The 15,863-nt window shown below is 52.2% G+C and overlaps 7 protein-coding genes across 7 annotated transcripts; 4 read left to right on the top strand and 3 right to left on the bottom strand.

The window, feature by feature from the left end:
- Positions 1–108: 108 nt before the first annotated feature.
- AA0111_g10234 (hypothetical protein) lies at positions 109–1,321 on the top strand (the record flags this gene model as incomplete). The annotated part of the gene is made up of 3 exons (XM_028643961.1): positions 109–145; positions 210–406; positions 455–1,321. The coding sequence occupies 3 exons, from the start codon at positions 109–111 to the stop codon at positions 1,319–1,321; spliced, it is 1,101 nt and encodes a 366-aa protein (XP_028502127.1).
- Positions 1,322–1,980: 659 nt separating this feature from the next.
- Positions 1,981–3,192, bottom strand: AA0111_g10233 (hypothetical protein; the record flags this gene model as incomplete). The annotated part of the gene is made up of 2 exons (XM_028643960.1): positions 1,981–3,022; positions 3,092–3,192. 2 exons carry the CDS (start codon positions 3,190–3,192, stop codon positions 1,981–1,983), a joined length of 1,143 nt encoding a protein of 380 aa, XP_028502163.1.
- A 1,663-nt stretch (positions 3,193–4,855) lies between these two features.
- AA0111_g10232 (hypothetical protein) lies at positions 4,856–5,583 on the bottom strand (the record flags this gene model as incomplete). Its single annotated transcript, XM_028643959.1, has 3 exons — positions 4,856–4,989; positions 5,039–5,285; positions 5,332–5,583. The coding sequence occupies 3 exons, from the start codon at positions 5,581–5,583 to the stop codon at positions 4,856–4,858; spliced, it is 633 nt and encodes a 210-aa protein (XP_028502164.1).
- A 1,581-nt stretch (positions 5,584–7,164) lies between these two features.
- AA0111_g10231 (Serine/threonine-protein kinase) lies at positions 7,165–8,424 on the bottom strand (the record flags this gene model as incomplete). Its single annotated transcript, XM_028643958.1, has 2 exons — positions 7,165–8,242; positions 8,288–8,424. 2 exons carry the CDS (start codon positions 8,422–8,424, stop codon positions 7,165–7,167), a joined length of 1,215 nt encoding a protein of 404 aa, XP_028502187.1.
- Positions 8,425–9,364: 940 nt separating this feature from the next.
- Positions 9,365–10,935, top strand: AA0111_g10230 (hypothetical protein; the record flags this gene model as incomplete). The annotated part of the gene is made up of 3 exons (XM_028643957.1): positions 9,365–9,460; positions 9,508–10,168; positions 10,223–10,935. The coding sequence occupies 3 exons, from the start codon at positions 9,365–9,367 to the stop codon at positions 10,933–10,935; spliced, it is 1,470 nt and encodes a 489-aa protein (XP_028502188.1).
- A 520-nt stretch (positions 10,936–11,455) lies between these two features.
- On the top strand, positions 11,456–12,692 carry AA0111_g10229 (putative GTP cyclohydrolase-2; the record flags this gene model as incomplete). Its single annotated transcript, XM_028643955.1, has 2 exons — positions 11,456–12,598; positions 12,657–12,692. The coding sequence occupies 2 exons, from the start codon at positions 11,456–11,458 to the stop codon at positions 12,690–12,692; spliced, it is 1,179 nt and encodes a 392-aa protein (XP_028502129.1).
- A 285-nt stretch (positions 12,693–12,977) lies between these two features.
- On the top strand, positions 12,978–15,565 carry AA0111_g10228 (hypothetical protein; the record flags this gene model as incomplete). The annotated part of the gene is made up of 7 exons (XM_028643954.1): positions 12,978–13,083; positions 13,133–13,475; positions 13,530–13,654; positions 13,706–14,071; positions 14,119–14,201; positions 14,249–15,115; positions 15,170–15,565. 7 exons carry the CDS (start codon positions 12,978–12,980, stop codon positions 15,563–15,565), a joined length of 2,286 nt encoding a protein of 761 aa, XP_028502128.1.
- Positions 15,566–15,863: the final 298 nt, after the last annotated feature.

Below are 15,863 nucleotides of genomic sequence, written 5' to 3'. Positions count from 1 at the left end.
GCCGCATGGCGAACGCATAAATAAGGAGGGAATCTCGCGTTATGTATTTGAGCACGCTGAGAAGTGCCATCATACCAGACTTCAATCCTGACCGAACTTTGATTCAAGATGCCTAGACTCAGTGTGTTCGCTCTACTCCTTCTCGGTCAGTACTCCAGATGTAACAGAAACCCAAATCAGCGATTCATGCTGATAATATTCCGGCATAGCTTGCTCTAGTATTGCATTCCCCGATTCAGAGGCCAAACGAACTACTGCTTGCACAACATGGTGTGGAGCTAATACTCCACTTTACGGGTTGGATTGCATTCTCCAGTCTCTCAAGGGAAAGGGGCCTTGCTATGAATGCGGCCCTGCAGCTCCCGCTTCGAACAAGAAAGTGCCGTGTGGTGGCGTCTGCAAAGAGGTAAGCGTGTGATGATGAAGAGAAGCTCCACATGCTGACGTTTCAAAGTGTACAGGAGGAAAGACTTGTCAGAGCAAGGAATGCAAATGCCCTGCTGACAAGTCTACTGACTGCCATGGAACATGCAAGGCCCTTGGTACCGAGACAGACTGCTCAACATGTGGAGATCAGTGCAAGGCCAACGAAAAATGCAAGAACAAGAAGTGCACGTTGCAATGCCCTTATGGACAGGAGCTTTGTTCTGGGGAATGCAAGGACAAACACTGGGGTACCGACAAAGACTGCTCAAAATGCGGAGATGCATGCAAATACGGGGAAAAATGCAGCAAGGACAAGAAGTGCGTACCAAAGTGCAAGCATGGAGAAGAGCTTTGCAAGGGCGTGTGCAAGAAGAATACTTGGGGCACAGACGAAGACTGCTCCAAATGCGACGACAAGTGCCCAGAAGGAAAGACATGCAAGGATAAGAAATGCGTACCAAAGTGCAAGCATGGAGAAGAGCTTTGCAAGGGCGTGTGCAAGAAGAATACTTGGGGCACAGACGAAGACTGCTCCAAATGTGGCGATAAGTGCCCAGAGGGAAAGACATGCAAGGACAAGAAGTGCGTACCAAAGTGCAAGCATGGAGAAGAGCTTTGCAAAGATGTATGCAAGAAGAACACCTGGGGCACAGACGAAGACTGCTCCAAATGTGGCGACAAATGTCCAGAAGGAAAGACATGCAAGAACAAGCAGTGCGTACCGAAGTGCAAGTATGGAGAAGAAGAGCTTTGCAACGGCAAGTGCAAAAAGACTACCTGGGGTACGAACGAAGACTGCTCAAAATGCGGAGATACCTGCAAGGACGGAAAGACTTGCCAGCACAAGCAATGCAAATGCCCCAATGGAGAAAAGAACGGAGTCTGCAAGAAATAACGAAAAGGCCAGCTGTACGGCACAACCGCGTGACCCGAAAGAGAAGGTTGTTTCTTTTGTCATTCCCTTACTGGCATACCACAAAAGATCCAAAAACATGTAAGGACCACCAAGGCGTCTTCCTTTTTCTTCTAGCAGAGCACAAAGTCAGCGACAGGCAACATCATCCATGTAATTCTCAGATCTCTAAAGAAACCTAATACAAACAGTCTCTCCTTGATAACATAAGCCAATGTGGGTGATGTGATTATCATGTGCAAGCATCTCATTACAGGTGACGTCTTCAGGCTGACAGTAAAACGAAACTAAAGCATGTATCCTACGAACTGCTACAGGGGGTATCGCACGCCATATTACCATGCACTGACCGTTTGAGATAACCTCAAGTAAACCGCCGACTAAAGTCAAGTAGGAAAGAACTCCACCGAATGACAGGCTGATCCTGGCCCGCCCAAAGATAACTGAACTCCAAAGAATGCCGTATGCTATGAAGAGAAAAAACAGAAGCAGAAGCAGTCGTGACGCCTCGTTCCTGCCCACCAGAGACCGCACTGTGTCAGTTGAAGACATTAGCGCTAATCATGGAAAGCAAAGCTCATGAGCATGTGATGAAAGCAAAAAGAGAAACAGGCGTTATGTCAGACGCATGTCGTCTTGTCTCACTGCAACTTGAACAGCGTGACCACGGCTAGGCAGCCAATAGCGACAAGGGTACCCGTGACTTCTGGCCTCCTGAGAAATGTCTTGAACGGGTCATTGGACTTGGTCATGTTTTCGACAACTGTGACATTGGTATCGATGAGGATCGCTTTCTCGGTTGAAGCCTTGGGCTCGGGATGAACTGCGGGTGTCGCGACGAATTGCACCATATCGGTGCCGATCGACTCATCCAGCTCATCTACCAGTGTAGCGCAGAGGCGGAAAATATTCTTTGCTTCCTCAATGATATCGACGCGCTCGTCCGGTGTAAAGAGAGTCTCCGCAGCGAGTAATTGCGACTTGAATTCTGCCTTGATATCCTCTCCGTCATGGGGACCGAAGAAATGCCAGAATGACAAACCGCGTTCTTCTAATGACGTGCGCTCACTATCTTGTTCGGGCCAGAAGCCTGGTGGTGCCTTGTAGAGCACGCTTCGTATCCAGCGGCCTCCAGAGAAGACGGCCATGTAGAAACACCAGGCATAGCTGACGAGTGTCCAAGGCTTCTCGTTGACGCTCTTTCGGATGTGTGTGCAAAAGTCGGCGACCTTGTCTCCGGGATATTTGGCTAGCAGGACTTCGAGGTCCGTGGGGTGGACGCCTAGGAGATACTCGAGATCTCTCTTTAGCCGTGATGACCGGATCAACCCTCGCGGTCGCAGCGCTTGCAGAAAGGCCGCAAGTTGTGGAGAAGGCGCAGTCGGCGCACCCAAGGTTGATGTGAAGAGTGAAGGTGAGTCGTATGGATTTACGAGGAGATACGAGAGCAGTGGCGAGAATGGCGGAGAGGCGGTTTCGGAGTCGACTGCGGGGTGCGGGGAGGCGGTATGCGAGGCTGGAACATGGTCGCGCAACAGATCAGCCCACAGTGACTCAAAAGTCAGGAAGATGTGCGCAAAGTGTAACAGGCCAGTTGCGTAGAATGTGGGGTCGGAAGTGTACGGTGGGAGCGCAAGCGGAAGGCGCGAGGTTATGAGACGGTTGAGATTTGTGTGGAGAGATCTAGACGAGTGGTGTTAGCATCCTGCTCTCTCACTCCAGGACCGTGGTCAGGAAGGAAGACAAGCATACCGTGTAGCAGCGTTAATCTCGCCCGACAGGGAGACAGGTAGCCTCGGCACAGCGTCTCTGCCCTCGTCCCGCAGCGCATGCTGCTGCTGCTTCTCCAGCATCTTGGGCAATAAAGGCGACTCTTGTTGTAGTACTGGGTGGCAATTGAATCTTCTGTGGTAGTGTTTGTCGATCGTTTAGCAGCCAATCCGTCAAACGCGGCGGAAACAGGAGGCAGGCGCAACCTTAAAACCCAATAACCACTGTACTTGCACGCGCGAGACCCACGAGGAAGGTGCAGGCCAGTGCCAGGGAGCCAAAGGGCTAGACTCTCTCGTGCCTGTCGCTCGTGTTAAGCCCACGCGGATCCATCTCCGCGCCCCTCGCACGCCATAGATCGATATATCTTTGATCGCAGGGCAGACAGAAGCACGCATCATTAGTGGGGGCCCTGAGATGGCTTGCCTGTCGCGCGTCGCGGCTCTTCGCTGCTCAGAGGCGAGATCGAGGCCGTGGTGGCGTTCAATGATGCAATAAGTCCACTGGCGCATGGCCGTTATGCAGGGATCGCCCGCTCATGACCGACTGGTGGCTGAGGATGTCCATATTTCTCAACATGGAATTTTGATGGCATGGGATGAAAAAGTGAGATGAGAAGAGTGGATAATTAAGGGTCTTGCTGATGGTTATGTGTAAGATGGAGATCATGGGGGTTTGCCGTCTCTTGTAGGACCGATTATTGCTTCGCGATCCGCGGAAATGCCCGGCCGCATGATCCGATCGCGAGGACCCGTGCAGTGCATGAGGCTGAACTGGTCCTCAACACCAAGCACTTAGCTTGTATAGCTGCGCGTCGATGCGTTCTCAAGAGAGTCATTCCAGTGTTTGCTTCTTCTTCTTCTATGTTTAGTGATTCAATAAGTCCACAAGCACTCCACTTCACTCGGCCCTATTGTTTGCCAGGGTGTCCATTTTACTTGTCAGGGTTATGCGACGCTTGTGGAATGGTTTCGCAAAGATTCTTATCTCGCCTTTTGATGTATATTTACCATCTCTTGAGGTCATGAGATGTGTCCGGCAGATAGCATCTTTGATACCCCATTTACTTCCAGCTCTCATAGCACAGACCCTCAGCGTCTCCTATATCTCTTTCTTTCCTCCCGTTCCTGTCCTCGAACTATTCACCTAGAAACACTCCTATACCAATGATCGTGTTCCATGGATATTCTCGAGGATCTGAAGGCATTACGGCTTTTGATTGGATTGTGGAAGTAGGCAGCACATATTCTTTTGATTTGTCTGGACCTTTATTCTATTATGCTGCATTGGATAAGCATGATTACCGTCCGTCGTTCAGTGCGGCAGATTTCTGGAGAACCTTCGGCCTAGATCGATGATGCTTCTCGTCATGACTCATGGAATAACGCTTGAATATTGAGACCAAGAATCATGAAGGATTTGTCTATTCCCAGGACGTGACATCTTCTCTAACAATGACCAGCAAGCTACGCCGAATTTATTACCTGACGCATTTCAACAGCTGGTAACAGTCAACCACTAGTAATAGTCATCACGTCTGACCACCGCCAGTGTTGCCAGAAGCAGTGATATAGTAAGTCATGCCAGACAAGCGGCAGCAAATCTCCAAGCAGACAAGGTATGTGTGAACAAAGATCTGTGAATAGGGTATAGCGCCAAACATCGTGATGAGAGAGAGGTTAGGCTGTCGTAAGTCTCGTTACGCAGGCGGTACGCAGAGTTGTGTGACAAGCAAGCGTGGGCATCTCAAACGCGAGCCCAGTTGAAATTGACGTCTTCGCGCCTCGTGACCTCAGCAACGTCAGGATCTTTACACACGGGCGCCCAAACTTGAGCCTCAAACTGCCCAGCCGCAATATTATTGCCAAAGAACGAGTAGTCTGTGGTTGTCAGCACTGTTACACCTACAGTCCTGTAGTTTGAACTCACAGCAGTAGAAGCGTCCCGGCCAGTTGACGTCGCTGGGGCAGTGACCAAGGGCGCATCCGAGACGCGTGCTATTACGCCAGACCATCTGACTGAAGTGGCCCCATGCAGGATCAAAGTGTGGGTTGTCGTAGGGGTATTTGGTCTCCTCCTCGTGCCAGCCGTGGGTAGCGGTGCGAGCGAACTCGACCCAAGCATCGTAACCTTCAGGGGGTGGGTTCACGGACGAGAGATTACTGCCGGAGCGTTTCTACGAGTATTAGCCATGCTCTGTCATTGCCGTGCCCGCTGCTTACATGCTCGGGGTCCTTTGGGCACTCTGAGATATCAGCACGCGCAGCGTTGGCAAGCTCAGTATCCCAAACAAGGTCCTGTGCACAATGCAATCTGCGCCAGTACCAGTGAGCTCGCATGACTGCGCTAATGAAGTTCGGATCGTCCTGATGAGGAGCATCGTCGGCAGCGAGATCGCGGCGCCTGATCTCATTGGCGGGAGCGGCGACAGCTGTGGCTGTCATGAGAGCAAGCAGGGAAGCAAAAATCTTCATGGCTCGGTTGTGGCAGATATGTTGGATGTCGGTTTGTAAGGTGTAGGGCCAAGGGCGAGGTTCAATAGGTATGAGTTGTTCGGACAGCAGGTCCAATCGATCCGTGATGCTGTGCACAGGTTTGGAGCAAATTAATGAGAGGCAATCTAAGGAGCGAGAGTATTTCAACGAGTGACGAAGCAGGAGTAGAACGAGGTCAGCCGGGCTTATATGGTCAAGGACGTGGCTTGGGCCGACGATGGCGTGGTGTTGACAGTTCGCGCCTGCCTTCACACACTAGCCCCGCAAACAAACGATTACGGAGCGCGGACCAATTACCCAGGTGACTCAATGGAGGAAGAGCAGCCCGGCACCGAAAACCATCAAAGTGAATGATGAACAGAGGCAGCAAACCTACTCTAGCGACCGTTTGTGTAATATCAGCCGGGGTAGACTGCAGGTCAGGCAGGTAGGACAGGCCCATTGCGTTTCGTAGGCACCTAGTGGCGACACAGGTCTGCTGCTCCATCAGTTTCTTCACTGTTCTTGTCATTACCCTTCTGGGAACTTACTTGAAGGTACCACTGAAGACTGGCCACGAACCTGATGCGTGCGCACTGCTCACACACCACTGCTTCTCTGTCGTCACCTCGTGGAGCCCGCTACGCTAGCTGTAATGTCATATGTTGTTAGAGCAACGCACAAAATAGACATGTGAAGGTTGAAGGAAGCACAAGCACGCAAAGTGGCGTTCGTGAAGAGTGACTACAGTAGGGCCAAGTGCTCATGCACAGCGCAAGTCCGCATGCTCTTTGGATGGCACAATTCAATTGGTAGAGAAAGAACTTAAGGAGACAAGTTTGTAGTATCGATGCCTAAGAGAACATCCCTTACTCGACCACCAGGACTTGGACGTGACCATTTCATCATCTTGGGTATTTCGCTCGATCCAGGCGGTGCCGGAGGTAATTTAGGGTCGAGAAACGTCGTACTTGTATTTAGTGGCTGCCTTTGACAGGCTGTCTTCCCCTCGTTGTATATATTACGGCGAGCAAGGCTAACCTAAAATCGTGGGTTCTATCGCTACCGCTGTAGCGCGATCCAGGTGCAAAGGCGCTGCACACTTCTCTTATTTCACTGTTCTACTGCCAGCACGCTGAAAAGGGCGGGGTTGTAAGGCAGACAAGAAGTACTGCTTGCTTTACGCTTCAATTCCAGGGGCTTCACAACATGGTTCCAGCTAGACAGATGCAACAGAATGGTTTGCACCTCCCAGTCGGACATATTGCCCCTGCGTTGTCCTCAGGAACGGCCTCCCCTCATTCGGTCGATTAGAGCCAGCATGTTGTCAGATTGCCGTCGTGTCCGTGCTACGTCAGGACTAGGGTCGAGAGGGTTCCAGGACATTTGTGTAAGATCAGGACTCGCACAAAGTCGTTTCCACTGCCAAGGCCACTATTCATGGGTCCAGCCATGTAGCACCATGCCGATAACAAGGGATAGATTTGCCGCAACGACAGTGGCAGTACGTACAAACGGGAAACTGCATCGCATCGCACGTACACATTATCGAGCAGCACGAAATCACCAAGTCGAGTCTCTTCATCCTTCCTTGAGACGTTTCGCAGGTCGTCCAATGATCGAATCGTCTGGAAGTCCGCTCCTCTTGGTACCTGGTAAGCTACCCGTGCGGATATCGTTGTCCTCCTGGCTGACCCTTCTGACGGGGTACTTGATCTTTGAATCCTCGAAGCAGCTGTCGGCTGGCTTGCCATGAATGGTAAAGTAAGGATGTAACAACGCTTTCTCCGCTGTGAGTCGTTTCTGGGGGTCGTACTCGAGGAGCTGTTTGAGCAAGGAGAGTCCTTCGGGTCCAGGTGTATCTGGCCCGGAGCCTATTGGATACTGGTTATTGTTGAGCGTCTGGTGATACCATCGTTCCAGACCATCGCCACCCTGGGGTCGGGAGAATCGTGCAGCGTTGCCTGATGCGAGAGACGACAGCTGAGGATATTCGGGCATAGCCGTCAGTAGGGGCCATCGGTCTTTGCTGGGCATGCCCATGATCTCGACTATTTTCTGCATCTGATTGCGCTGGAATGGGACAGTTTTCTTGCTGTCCATCTTTGCTTCCTCTCCCTTGAAGATAGGTCGTAATGATAACAGTTCGGCGAAGATACATCCCACAGCCCAAAGATCAACTGCAGGAGTGTAGTGACGACTACCAAGAAGAAGCTCAGGTGCGCGATACCATATCGTCACGACGACCTTATCGCCTGAGAAGAGAGATTGCAGCGGCTTGTAAAACAGGCGGGCAAGACCCAAGTCGCCTATCTTGACTTTGCCAGCACTAGTGACCATGATGTTGGCTGGCTTGAGATCCCGGTGCATGACCCAATTGCGGTGCAGATAGACCAACCCCTGCAAGAGCTGGTAGAGAATAGACTTGATGGTCGGTGCGGGTATGGCCTGTCGCTGGGGCTGGTTATGGTGGTGGATGATCTGTAACAAGTCGTGCTCGGCATACTCAAAGACTATGTAGATACACTTGTCCTCCAAGATGATCTCTACGGTGTGCACGACATTGGGATGTGCGAGCTCAGTGCATAGTGCCATCTCTCGTATAGCGGATTGCGAGATGCCTGAGTACTGAAGTTCGCCTTCTTTGTCCGGCTTGAATCTGGGTATGTTAGCATGCATTGTGGCAAGACTCGTTCCGACTTACTTCTTGATGGCAAACTCGCCAGTGCGGCCATTCTTGCCTTCAGCTTTGTAGACTCGCCCATAGGTACCGCTGCTGATGAAGCCTACAATCTTGTAGCGCTCCGTGACTCGCTTCTTGTTGTTGTATCCAGTAAACATGGCATGAACGGGATCTGCCGAGTCTTCAGGAACAGGTTTAGTATTCGCTTCTATACGCTAAAGTGATGGAACAGTCGGAAATGCAAAGGGTCCAGCAACGTCAACAAGGGGTGATGCGGACACGAGCGGCAATTGCTGACAGCAGGAACAACAATCACGCAGGCTACGACGTTTGGCCAAGGGGCGCCAGATCAGGGAAGTGAAGCGACGATGGCTTGAGTGGAGGCTGGGGAAAAAAGAAAGGCCAGCATATAGGAAACGATGACTGATGGACACGGAAAGAAAGCAGAGGCGTACCGTCGGAAGCTGTCGCCAGGCTGTTCTTGCGCGATGGGGCCCGGGTGGATGCCGCAGCAGAAGCCGACGACGCCGGCGGGGAGGAGTTGTCGAGCTGGCTCATGCTTTCGCCATGTCCTGCCTCAGCCTCTCGCGTAGCTGATGTCTCCACGCCGGACGCGGCAGATGGCCACGACCACGACGCGCCAGCGGAACTTCTCCGGTAAGCCCTTGTAGGTGTGGGACGCGATCCGCAATGGCAAGCTGCGATGCCGAAAGACGCGCAGAATGATGTGTACAGAATCTGGCTTGGAGTCTAGAGGTTCACAGGTGGAAGACGAGAGGTTCAAGCATGTATCATAGAGCGACGACCCAGCATGGCTCCCCGCAGAGCCTCAGTCTTGGAGCCAACCACTTGATTCCGCCTGTCCCTTGTCCAAGCTTGCACTAGCAATGTGACGACCGTGAAACCCCAAGCTCTGCGACAAAGCCTCATGTTCAGGGCATAAACGGAACAGCTTATCGCTCTTGTCTGAGCTGCCCACATAGGTAGGTGCGGTGCATCATCGTCATTCCGATGTCACGTTCTACGAGGCGGCTGACACGTCCTCCAAGCTCCAGCGACACTCCAAACCTCCCACCTCTACCACCGTAGAATCCCACCATGGACCCGCGTTCGTGGTTTAGCAACCTGACGGGCTACTTCGTCTACATCCTGTCCGTTGCGACTCTCGGTCCGCTTCTCTTCGGCTTTCACTTGGTGGGACTCAGCGTCGTCTATTACCGGCGCATAGCTAACACGCCTAGTCTGAGCTGAACGCGCCCGAAGATGTCATCCGCTGTAAACGAAAGTCGATCAAGTCTACCGTTGCTGGCCCCAGCCTCCCGCAATGCATCGAAATGAGCCCAACCGAATGGGGTGTTGTGGGGTCGCTGTACACACTGGGAGGTCTGATGGGAGCGCTTTCGGCAGGACCGCTGGCAGGCAAATACGGGCGCCTCAGGGCCATGCAGATATCCACCATCTTCTTCGCCGTGGGCCCCATCTTCGAGGCGCTAAGCCCAAACATTGGTGTCATGGCATTTGGAAGACTGCTGTCAGGAGTGGGTGCAGGCGCGTCTGTCGTCATTGTGCCTCTGTACATCTCTGAGATCTCCCCGCCGGGCGAGAAGGGCTTCTTTGGTGCTTTCACACAGATTGGATGCAACGTGGGTATTCTGATCACGCAGTTGCTGGGATACTTCTTGAGCCACGACTCCTACTGGAGGCTCATCTTGGCCATTGGAGGTGTCATCGGGGCTGTACAAGGCGTGGGACTGCTATTGTCGGTCGAGAGCCCAAAGTACATTGCAGAGCAGGGTAATGTCTCGCTCGCGAAGAAGACGTTGCGCAAGATCAGAGGAGAACATGCAGACATTGAGGATGAAATGAACGACTGGAGTGTCTCAGGCTCAGGCAGTGTCAGTGGTAAGTTGATCAAGTAAATTGCTAGGTTTACATCATATGCTGACAACTATCCAGAGGAGGAACAGACCCTGTTGAGCAACGAAGATGGGTCAGCTGATGCCAGGCCAAAAGAGTCAGGCAAAGAACAGACGCTCAGCATTGCGCAAGTCTTCCGCCATCCTGACTACCAAAAGGCTGCCATCGCTGTCGTCATGGTTATGCTGGCCCAGCAATTCAGCGGCATCAACAGCATTGTCATGTACGGTGTTTCGCTTCTGGCAGGTCTACTCGAGTCCAATTCCGCACTGCTCAATCTTGCCGTCTCAGCGCTCAACATCATCGTTACAGCCAGCTGTGCGCCCCTCGCAGACAAGCTGGGTCGCAAGGTCTGCCTGCTAAGCTCCCTTGCCATCATGGGCACGAGCTCACTCCTGCTCGCCATTGGCATCATCAAGTCGATCTCTGTCCTCTCCGCCGTCGCTGTCCTGCTATTTGTATCTGGATTCGCTGTTGGTCTTGGCCCGGTGCCCTTCATCCTGGCGAGCGAGCTGGTAGGCCCGGATGCTGTTGACGCAACACAAAGTATTGCGCTCGGAGCCAACTGGATTGCTACATTCATTGTCGCACAGTTCTTTCCGTTGGCGAGCGCCAAGTTGCACGGCCATGTCTACTTCATATTTGCTGCACTATCGGCCTTCTTCTTTGCCTTCATTACCTGGTATGTGCCTGAGACCAAGGGCAAGAAGAATGCGGATGAGGTCTGGGGCAGGGAGCGTCGAGTGGATTGATTGATCGGTTGATTGATATGACATGCTGGAGAATGGTGGTCGTGCAGCACGTGCTCATAATATGTAGTTGGTGTCATGGGGGTGTTGGATGACGCCATGTTCATGGTGCAAATCTACGACGGAGTCCAAGATAATGCAGGGACTTCTCCGAAGACCGACCATAATTCGGTGCGTCTTTGTGCGGGAGTCCTGCATGGCGGCTGAAGAGTCCAGCCGCAATGGATGCAATTTCACAGAAGCCATGTCGGAGATTTTCTTTCCGATTCCTAATCGCTGACAGAGGCGCTGCCCTGGTGCTTAGTGATTTTGCGCAGCCGCGGCTACATGTCGGCGGGTCCGAATTAACGACATCCGAGCAGCGGCTTCGGATATATGTCATGAGTGACTCGACCCCACAGTAGACTCTAGAGTAACATCACTTCCACCTGCACGCCTTCAATCTCACTTGGTATGCGACTGCCTTACTAGAATTTCCACCTTTCATTTTCGCTTGCTGCCCCGTACAATCTACCACTCCATCATGACAGCTTTCCCACCACATTTCTCTCCACACCTTTCGAGCGCCGGGCGAGAGGGCTTCGACTTCCAGACGTCACAGCTAAAGCCAGAGACACCGGAACGTGTCGCGAACGATGATGATGCGCACCACAACCCGCCGCCCTCAATAATATCGCCTGCCTTTACGCCCCCAGCGACCCCCGGGGGCGCGACACCCTCGCAACCCCGACCGCCCCGCTCCATACCAGTCGATACCTCAGTGCGCACCGACACGCCGCGACCGGATCTACTGCCGCAGCTGCCCAAAGTGGAGTGCGAAGTGCGCGCGCGGATACCCACAACTACCGGGCACGAGATGTGGTTGCACGTGTACAGGAACAGCGTTGACACCAAGGAGCATCTTGCAATTGTTTTTGGAAACCAAATACGCTCTAGATCACTAGATGCAGAGCGGCCTGGGGAGACGGAATTGGACCGTATGACAAGAGGCGCATATGTAGGACGCTTGTACCCGGGGCGAATCAGCTCGCGGGTTGAGCAGCTTAAGAGGGCGGAAGGCGTCTCTACGAAGCGCAAGCCAGAGTCTGATTTAAACCACGCGCATAAGAATAATGGGCTGTTGTCGCCAGCTTCCGCATCATCCTCAGAGAACGGAGACGTCCTGCCAGCCTCTTCACTAGAATTACCTCTTGTCCGTATACACTCCGAATGTTATACTGGCGAGACTGTATGGTCTGCGCGTTGCGACTGCGGCGAGCAACTGGACGAAGCCGCGCGGCTGATGGCCGATCCCACTCTGTCACCCTCCGGCGGCGCTATTATCTACCTTCGCCAAGAGGGCCGCGGAATTGGTCTAGGCGAGAAGCTTAAGGCTTACAACCTGCAAGATCTAGGCAACGATACATACGAAGCGAACATTATGTTAAGGCATCCCGCAGACGCGCGCAGCTACGGTCTAGCTACGGCTATGCTGATGGACTTGGGCTTAGACGGAGACAAAGGCATAAGACTTTTGACCAACAACCCAGATAAAGTCCATGCGGTCGAGGGCCCGAATAGAGAAGTCGTAGTAAGAGAACGCGTAGCTATGGTTCCGCTCGCCTGGAAAACAGGTGGTATGAAGGGAATCAAGAGCGAAGAAGTAGAGAAGTATCTTAGTACCAAGGTAAGCTCACGTCATTTCGTAACATATGCAATCGCGACAAATGCTGACATTGAGACAGATCGAAAAGTTCAAGCATATGTTAGATCAAAAATAATGGCATTTAGGCGATTTACATCGTATTCTTCATTTTTTCGGAATGTCCGATTGTGTGATCTGCTAGAATGAGATCAACGGCGCTGACGTGGGGCTCATAGCACCGCCGCTCGGCCGCTTTGAAACCACTAAAATAATCACAGCTTGCCTGATCTCACCGCACAGCCTTTACGACCTGCGCTGCATCTTCTAAGGCGTAGCATTCTTCGCTTATCTTCGATTTCCTTTAATTTGTTTTATAGCGGGTCTACCTGATGGTCGCTCCCAAGACCATCAACTCAACACCATGACGAGTCCACAACCAAGCCCGCGAAATGAACAGCCCGAGAACCCCTTTCTTAGACCGTCTCAAGATGGACGGAGCATGACAAGCTTTACTGCTGAATCCAAAAGTAAGCCCAACACCCAACCGTACTTGGTTGAGATGCTTAATTTGGTTAGATAGTTCGAGGAGCATGCTACCACTTTTATACACTCAGGGCCTACTCGAGCCACGACGAAATGGATACTCAGTCAGTCTCTTGATGACGTCGTTGTATTCAACTCTATGTTCAGCCCTGTTTTTCATCGTCGCCTTAGTCCAACCTAAATACGGCCATGTCGTATCGGCGCGCGGGCGCTTTAGCCCTTCCTCGGCGGCGCTATTGACGGCTTTCATCGCCAAGACCGTCGAGTTGTCGTTTGTAATGGTGTTCTTGGCATTCATAGGGCAGGTCCTGTCGAGAAGAGCTATTCAGCAAAAGGGCCTTAATTTGGCCAGCGTGGAGATGCGGTCTTGGATTCTGTAAGTCGACAACGGCTCGGGTGTCTCGCTCATGTTGGCTAACCGCATTTAAAGCCAGCCAGGGAGACTATTCAGTGAATGGCATAGTGTGAGGGTTGCTGGCTTCAGCTTCCTGGGAGTACTCTCCCTGATCACTGCCGTGCTTTCCTTGCTATATACCACGGCAGCTGGTGCACTTGGTATGTCGGCCACCTCGGAGTTATCAGTACAAGCCGCTAATGTACCCACAGTGCAACCACAACTACGCCTTCCACCATGGGAAAAGCAGATGATGGTCGGTCAAGTAGATGGTGATTTCTCCAGTACCCTGAAGGCCGATAAGACTTGCCTGACCGCCTGGCCTGACGTGGGCGATGATCAATGGGGCGGTAGCACGTGTCTTGCAATGAAATGGTCATCGCTCTGTGGTCGAAACTTTGTCAAATACATGTCAGCCTGGGACGACTCAGCGGCAGCCTCAAACCCTCCCTGGATGTCTGAGGACCTTCTGCAACGCAAGCGGATTAGTGCGTCGCTAGATAACAACGTTACTGTTACTACTGCATGGCTGGACCATCATGACGTCGCGACTGAATCTGAGAAGGCGGGGAGAATAGGTACGTAGCTATTCCTCTCCTAGCTTGACGTCGCTAATCGGTTGCAGTCAACAACATCACTATAGCTGTGCCCCATCGAGGCATTCCAGCTGCAGCTCGCAATACCCAGAATGATTTGTTACAACCGGAAGTAAGTGTATCCGGAGTCTCAGATCACCACCCTGCTCACAGTCCTAGGATCTCCACGATGGCGGCTCATACTCTGTTCACGCATCAGTCGCAAGCTTTGCGATCAATGCCTTGTGTGTCAATGCGAAAGAGGAAGAGCTAGCTCCAATTATATACAAGAATTGGCCCAATGCGATCCCTATGGAAGAAGGCTCCAAGTCGGTGAACTGGTGGCCTATCTTGGGATTTCCAGAGGGAACTAACACAAACAACAAAACGGTACTTGATGACATTTTTGGTTGGAAAGACGAGACAGAAGATCATTCTCGGGCTAGACCGATATTTCTCAAGTATCCCAAGGCAGGAAACACAATTGCGAACCACACCCAAGTCCCGTACGAAGAGGGTGACAGACCAGAGGTCTACCTCCTCGGTAAAGCCCCCGACAATACCACCGAGGACTACTTCCTCTGCTCCATGAAAGCCGGCATCACAACCTCCTGCACCACACGCTACAACGCCTCCTCCGGCGGTCAAAGCCTCGAGGCTGTCTGTGACGGCCCACACGGAAATATCAGCGAAGACGCCTCTATCCAACCCCTCCGTTCCAATGGTGATAAGGCCGCTCTAGTCGGCTGGCGCGAATTAGGCTTCAACCTTCTCAACTCTCTCAGTCTGAACAATGGCGTCTTCGACGGTGATGCATCAACAGCACGTATATTCACCCAACTACAGCTTACCGAACCAAAGCTGAACAAAACGCTGCCGAGTCCCGCGGAAGCGCTTCTTAGTATGACGACGTGTACGGTTTTGGATCTGACGCAGGACTTCCCTTTTACTACAGACGGAAAGTTCGATCAACCGCAGATGCAAAATTTCAATGCTTCTGTAAGAGTAGCACAGTACATGTCCGGTGGTGAGAAGGACTATCAGAAGGTGCGTTCCCCTCTACCCATAATTTTGAACGCCTATGCTAATACCACTACCCAGGCTCTGTTGGTAGTCCTCGCTCTAACTCTCCTCATCAATATCTTCATCTTCATCTACTTCGCAGTTCTCTTGCGCATCCGCCTCATCACCGACATCTGCGAACCTCTCGTCTTGTTCATCCTAGGCTACCATTCTCCACCGCAGGACGGTCTTTTTAGAGGTTTGCCGCAAGAAGGTCCGCAGAAGAGGGATATGCGGGTTGATTGGATAGTCAAGAGGAAGGGGGAGCAGTTGGTTGTTGTGGGGATGGAGGAGAGGGATGGTGAGCTGGGGGCAGAGAGGAGAGGGGAGGGAGGGGTTGGTGGGTGGTTTAGGATGAGGAGGAGAGGAGGTAGGGGCAAGGATGATGGAAGTAGGAGTGGGGATGAAGGATCGCCTGACCGGCTTAGGGCGTGATGTTAGGTGCCTGAATGATATTTTGATGGTTTCAGAATCGCAAAGGGATCTCCAATTACTGTTATGATATTTCGAGTTCGATACTAAGGGAGGACGATCTTCGTGTGCACGGTCAACTATTTTCTCACCTTCCGGTCGACCAGGAGATAGCACCCATGCAGATGTGGCTTACGCTCAGCCAACCACGTCAATCCTATTGCCAGGCTGCGGCCTACATCGACGGGCTCGCGCACACTCTCTCTCATATTCTCAGCGTTTCGACTCATTATTTTTAAGCTTAGTGGTTTTGGCATACTTT

This window comes from Alternaria arborescens, assembly GCF_004154835.1.
Source record: "Alternaria arborescens strain FERA 675 chromosome Unknown contig_33, whole genome shotgun sequence".
NCBI lineage: Eukaryota > Fungi > Ascomycota > Dothideomycetes > Pleosporales > Pleosporaceae > Alternaria > Alternaria arborescens.
This window is presented reverse-complemented; position numbering and strand designations above follow the sequence as displayed.